At 40.3% G+C, this 6,437-nt stretch overlaps 1 protein-coding gene across 5 annotated transcripts; it reads left to right on the top strand.

Annotated features, from left to right (window-relative positions):
• The first annotated feature begins 14 nt into the window (after positions 1 to 14).
• mbd4 (methyl-CpG binding domain protein 4) lies at positions 15 to 5,826 on the top strand. Of its 5 annotated transcripts, none has more exons than XM_034211095.1 (14): positions 15 to 164; positions 290 to 326; positions 912 to 1,215; positions 1,318 to 1,862; positions 2,108 to 2,167; positions 2,280 to 2,414; positions 3,188 to 3,337; positions 3,507 to 3,610; positions 3,695 to 4,445; positions 4,566 to 4,687; positions 4,831 to 4,902; positions 5,022 to 5,081; positions 5,212 to 5,401; positions 5,551 to 5,826. In XM_034211095.1, the coding sequence occupies exons 3-9, from the start codon at positions 1,067 to 1,069 to the stop codon at positions 3,767 to 3,769; spliced, it is 1,218 nt and encodes a 405-aa protein (XP_034066986.1). In that variant the 5' UTR covers positions 15 to 164; positions 290 to 326; positions 912 to 1,066; the 3' UTR covers positions 3,770 to 4,445; positions 4,566 to 4,687; positions 4,831 to 4,902; positions 5,022 to 5,081; positions 5,212 to 5,401; positions 5,551 to 5,826. The 5 variants fall into 5 exon arrangements, with proteins under 5 accessions (XP_034066986.1, XP_034066985.1, XP_034066984.1 ...); XM_034211094.1 differs by having other exon boundaries at positions 4,554 to 4,687; XM_034211093.1 differs by having other exon boundaries at positions 4,554 to 4,687; positions 4,775 to 4,902.
• The last annotated feature ends 611 nt before the right edge of the window (positions 5,827 to 6,437 follow it).

The raw sequence follows: 6,437 nt of genomic DNA, 5'->3' as shown, positions 1-6,437 counted from the left end.
ACTCGGATCCGCGCGCTACTTCCTGTGTGCGGGGCAAGTCTTTGGAGGAGCCTAATGTTGTTGTCATCGGAGAGTATGCGCCAAGACAACAGTGACTCTTCCCCATGCATATACCGTATACAGAGAGGGGAGCTGCATTTTTGTGAGAATCAAAGTACTTCCAGGTAAGTTACACTTTTGTTGCTGCTTATTATATGAACATGTGCTGCTCAGTGATATACATGGCCATACATGCACTTTATGTGACACTGGGGACAGTTTTAACACTTTGCATTTCTCTTCGTTACAGGTATTATTTGATCTGCACCAACTCATTTGTTATAAAGGTATGTGTCCTAATTATCCATACCATTTAAAGATTCATTTATATATGACAGATTGTTCACAATATACATTTGAATGGAAAAAAGTCAGATGTTGTAAAAACCCTACCGGGGACAGTAGTATATCTAGTATCTATTCTATGTAGTATAATACATGGATTTCATCAATGTGTTACTGTAATAATAGGCTACCTACAGGTAAATAAATAGAGGACTCTACCTACCGAGGAAATCCAGGTCATTTGAAATGTGTAACTATATGTTTCAGATCTTTTACCAGCCTTTAGAAAACATTTTTCCTTTTATGGCAATATGATGGGCCTGTGTCATCATCTGTTCCTGGAACCCTCCTTGCAGCCATTAGAGGCAGCAATGGAGAAAGAGGATACTACTATAACTATTGTGCCTAATGGAAAACACGACACCCTTTAACAACCCCTCGATCCAACTGTGAAGCACTTTTACTAAGAGACTATTTCAGCTTTGCTATGACAAGGACTACTACAGGAGGTCCTTCCTTTCTGCTGCCATCTCAATGTATAACCCCTTTCTGTCAGGAGGATTTAATTCCTATATGTCTATCTCTAGATGTAAGGTGAAGAAGACACAGACCAGGAATGACTGCTGATGTGGGAGTAAAAAGTCGGACAATGAGCTGAAGGCCGTAAGCTTCAACAGAGTATACAACATCAGAATCCAACACTCTATCAACCGGGCTCAATAACAACAGTAATATACCTACCATGATGCATACTGGCTGTGATTTCCACCAAAGTCATAATGACAAGGATGACTCATGCCACACTTCCACATTGCCCCCTGGCTGGATCAGAGAGGTTAGGCAGCGTAAAGCAGGCAAGACAGCCGGCAAAATGGACATCTACATTACAAGGTGTGTCATCGTTTTCTTTTAAACATACCGTGAATCATGAATAAGTGTTTTTCCGATCAGTTTGCTGAGTGTGTAATGTTATTTTTCCCTCTGTTGTGTCAGTCCCCAAGGGCAGAGGTTTCGGTCGAGAGCATCCCTGCATGCTTTCCTCATAAAAAATGGAGAAGGGAACCTAGAAATAGACCTCTTTGATTTCACTGCACCCAAGGACGATGCTCTCACCCCTTCGCAATTACTCCCCTCTCAAGTGAAACAGAAGAGAAGAAAGAAAAGAAATGCAGGTGCACCGCAGGAGACAAAAGAAGATGCAACAGAAATACTGGATCCACCTCCTAATAAATCTAAAAAAGCCTCTTCCTCCCTCAGAAGTAAAACTAAAGACAGAAAAGTCAAAAGTGCATGTGTGAAGAGCTTCATAAAAGCACCTTTAACCAAAGAGGATGATGTCAAAGTGAATGTTGAACCTGCCACTGAGAGTGAGAATGAGGGTGAGGATGAACGAGGCAGAGATGAGCTGCAGATTCACAGCAAAGGTGCCAACAAATCTAATTCTGATCTGGAGGCAAATGCTGAGGATGAGGAAGAGGAGGTGTTGTTACCTGACACCACTGGTGGGAGCTGCACACCAGTGAAAGATTCCCAGAATAGTAAGTATGATCTGCAATGTCTGACAGTGTGCAATGGTAGCAGTTTAAACTTTTTTAAATTCTAGCATGTATGATCAGTTAAAACAGAGGGCCTCAAACAAAAATGCACAACTGAGTAGTGTGATTCATTTGAGTTCCCACCAAGTATTTGAAATATATGTCTTGATGAAGAAGTCTGACAGTATAGATCATAACAAATATGTTTTTTTAAATAAAATATACATACATGTTTCCTGTTTGCCTAGGGTCCAAGGAAGACAAACGCAAAACAAGCCCTTATTTTAAAAGGAAACACCCCAGTGATGGTAATGTTAAATTGTTTATAAAAGAAGCAAAATGAAAGTTTGTGTATACTTGTATACGATACATTAAGTATACCTTAACATTTAAGAAGATATGTACACTGTCCATACACAGACCTTAGCCCCCCCAGGAGGAAGGCCTTCAAGAAGTGGACACCGCCCCGCTCACCCTACAACCTCATACAGGAAACACTTTTCCACGACACCTGGAAGCTTTTGGTGGCCACCATTTTTCTGAATAAGACCAGTGGTAAGATCCAACATACACACATTGCATTGCAACTAGGGGTGCATACCGGTTCCCGGTATTACCGAAATACCGGTTACTGGCGGCTACGGTATACCATACCGAAATCAGATCCGTTTTTTTAATATATAAAGTGAGGCGTAATATCCTTAAACTCACGCCCAAACCGCCAGCCAATCAGATTGCGCGTCTTGCAACGGCTTCGGTGATTGGCTTGATTGCCAAGCAACGCCCTTCACCTTCCTCCCAAACGTCTGAGCCTTTCGGTTAGCTTTCGTTTTTTCATTAGCTCGATGTCGGCACGAACATCTAAATTGTGGCTGCATATGACTGCCAGTCTGAATGGTGGGGTCTGTAACCACTGCAATACGTTTATTTCTGGGAAAGGCAGCAACACATCCAACCTCTCAAAACATTTGCTACTGTCACATAAAATCAGAGTACAGGAATGTACAGTCTTCAAGCCTGTATTGTCAAACGTGTTTTTCATTGTTTGTTCAGTACTAAAAGGTTGAAGTCCCACAATTAATTGTAATATTCATTTGACATGTTAACTATATCATAAAGCGCTTCAATTTTTCCCGTATGCAACATGAAAGTATCACGATATGTATCGGTCGAGAGTATCGTTATCGGTAGGTATCGGTAGGTATCGGTAGGTATCGGTAGGTATCGGTATCGTAAAAAAGCCAACGATATGCATCCCTAATTGCAACAGTATTGTATCAACCAGGAATTCAGACAAAAATTCCTCTTCCTTTTTTAAAATTCTTCAGGCAAGATGGCCATACCAGTGCTGTGGCAGTTCTTTGAACGTTGCCCGTCTGCAGAGGTGACCCGGGAGGCCGACTGGAAGCCCCTGTCTGAACTAATGAAGCCACTAGGCCTGTATGAGCTCAGAGCAAAAACACTTGTACGCTTCTCAGGTGAATGTGCTGCTCTTTTATACATGATGGATAACAGCTTCCAGTTTTGTGCTCAGTTATTTCAGTAATATTGAAGTAATAATATGTTGTTCCTGTAGATTTGTATGGTTTAGCTATGATACAATACTAGTTGCCAGAAATACCTCACAATCCATTTTCTCCTGTGTAGATGAGTATCTAACTAAACAGTGGCGTTACCCCATTGAGTTGTACGGTATTGGGAAGTACGGAAACGACTCCTATAGGATCTTCTGTGTGGACGAGTGGAGAGTGGTCAGTTAAATCCAAACGTTTTTGTTTGTTTTATAATGTTCATTAATGCCAAATGTGACATTTAATCCTATTTGTATGTCAAAGGTGAAACCTGAAGATCACATGCTGAACAAATACCACGACTGGCTATGGGAGAACCATGAAATACTTGGAATCTGAAATCCAAAATATGAAGAACTGCAAAGAAGATTTGCTGTGGAAACAAGCATGAAAATCAGTTACATCACATAAACCATTTCAAGATTAGTATTATGATGAACTTGCATTGATTTGTTATACCTGAATGTCTCTATAAGTATGCACTGAAATGTCTCCGTACTTTTAAAAAGTTTTACTTAACGTGTAATAAAATGTTTTAAGTAGTTTAAAAGTTGAAATGAGTCATGAGTGCATTACTCACTCAGTCACCAGACTGGTTATGTTGTTCCATGTCTTTATATATAGATGAGATCAGGAGACATCTTCCGACTGTATCTGGTTCATCTACTGTCACAGTCTAATAATCTTTCTCTTTGAGTGCACTGATGCATGTCTTTACAGTCTACGCAGCAGCTTTCTTTATGACAGGGGGGGTAACCTGATTCCCAAGGCAACTGTTGCCAACGCAAAACACTCAGTGAATGCACAGGCATGTCACAGTTAATCTCTAACTAGTGCTGCTGCACTAATTTGCTATATTTCAATTTGTGTTATGATTTACCAGAAATCATAATGTGCTGGTTTAAGAAAACTATTTAATTGTTCAGGTTTTTTAACACGTTAAGAATTTTCATTCTACAAAAAGTTCTCAGGTAGAGGAACAGAAGAAACAGCTTGAACTACAAAATGAGACTACGTAAGGAAACAAAACCATTTTTCTATTTGTTGTCTATTTTAGTGTGACTAGTAAAATCTTAAACATGTGCTGTGATTTTGTTTTTCTAAACCTTCATCACCACAGCAGCTATCTCCATAGCTTCCACCCCAGTGTGTATTCCTCAAGACACACTTCCTGTCCGGCAGAGTCGCTGTCTGGTGGTCACCCAAACTACATTTCCCAGCATCTCAAATTCTGCCCGGCTCTGGGCAAGCAGTCAGGTGAGCAGAGATTTATTGTCTGACTGTCTCAAGGGAATAAAGTGTTTGAGCTAAGAACAAATAAAAGTTCATAAATCTGCTTTCTAGAGTATCCCAAGACTGAACCCTTTACATCCACCTTTGGTTCATAAACGCATCATCAGCCTGGAGACACCAGCTGTTCACCACCACAACCACCAGAGGACACTGATAATGCAGAGGAGAGAGCACCAGAGGTAGGAGCATCTGAACAATTCCCCATTACCATTTTATTAAAACTGAAAATCACTAATGCCTTAGCGACCTTTTAGAAGAGCTGAGGTCAAAAGTCACTGACATGTAGTTGATGTTTCAGGTATCATCAAGTGTGGAGAAAACCTTTTTATGGATCCAGCAGTGAGAGAGACGATTACAGGTACAATTAAACACTTTCACCTTCTGAACTGTTGAGTCTCTTTCTCTTATCCTCTAAAATCTTCTAAACATTACATACTGAATATGAAAATTCAGTGTTGACATAGAAAATCAATTATTTGTTCCTTTAGGAAAGAGTTGTTAGAGCATTTAAAGAGGCAGATGGAGGAGAAATGCATATCACTGAAGCTACATGTGGCCAGTAAAGTGAAGGAAGCCGAGAATCTACGGGAAGTGGACCGCCTCGCACTGTCCGGTGAAAGAGAGCTAAGGATCCAGCACAGCAAAGCAATGACAGCCTACAGAGATGAGAACAAGAGGGTACAGTCCAACACGACATACATTATGTATCCACTGCTAATGCCTTCACAGTGTAATGATAATGCTTTAACATGGTGCATCTGCTCAGGTTACAACAATATAGGAAGTGTTTGAGTTTGTTCCCCTGTGTGTCTCTGGTGTGTGTGCAGCTAATGGAGCAGAGCTGGAGGGACAGAGCACTAACACGCTCCCAGGAGACCCTAAAGGAGAGAGAGATGCTCTGCCTCAACCCCATTAACTGGAATGGAACACTGAAATAGGTCAAACTTCAACATCCAGAGTCAAAACTTCAGGCTGGCCTCGCAGCAGTGTTTGGGCATGCATGAGATTCAGATGAAACTGGGATGCAACATATATTGTACATGTAATTAGAGCTGTGGTATAGCTATAAAAGGGCCTTAGGGTTTTTCTAAACAAAGGAGAACCAAATGAAAATTATTAAGTTAATCTTAATCTTAAGCATTATTTGAATGTATAAGAATGATGATTTGTCTTTTACTTTATTAATGTTGTGTTATTTACAGCTGTTGGTTCCGATAAAGTAAAAAGACTTATCATTATCAGACTGACGATGGGCAGTTGTGTTGTTATTTTTAAGAATCAAAACTGATAATGCCTACAATACCCACAATGCAATCCAACCACTAACAAGCTTACTAGACTATACGGATTCAACAGCCCTAGTCAAACAGCTCCATCTGGAGTCACCAAATATTTCAAACTGCTTTTTTTCCCACACACTGTTTATGGAGTATTTCTTCCCAAAACCTGCTAAAAGACTGATTGTAAAATAGGTGGAGTTCCCCTTTACAGGTTTCTCTCAGTAAATGACTTCCTGCATGTGCTATAATTTAGAATGCCACATGCAATAGCAGAAAATCGAAGTCCACAAGTTTGAATGTTGTTACTCATTCTGTTTAAAGCAGGGGTGTCAAACTCAAATACAGTGGGCCAAAAATAAAAAATCGGTGCTAGTCGAGGGCCGGACTGGTTCAATGTTTATAGCAATGTTTATTGAAGTGAACTTATTGCACAT

The sequence above is a fragment of the Gymnodraco acuticeps genome, unplaced genomic scaffold, assembly GCF_902827175.1.
Source record: "Gymnodraco acuticeps unplaced genomic scaffold, fGymAcu1.1, whole genome shotgun sequence".
In the NCBI taxonomy this organism is placed as follows: domain Eukaryota; kingdom Metazoa; phylum Chordata; class Actinopteri; order Perciformes; family Bathydraconidae; genus Gymnodraco; species Gymnodraco acuticeps.
The sequence above is the reverse complement of the archived record's forward strand: the minus strand, read 5'-3'. Positions and strand labels throughout refer to the sequence as shown.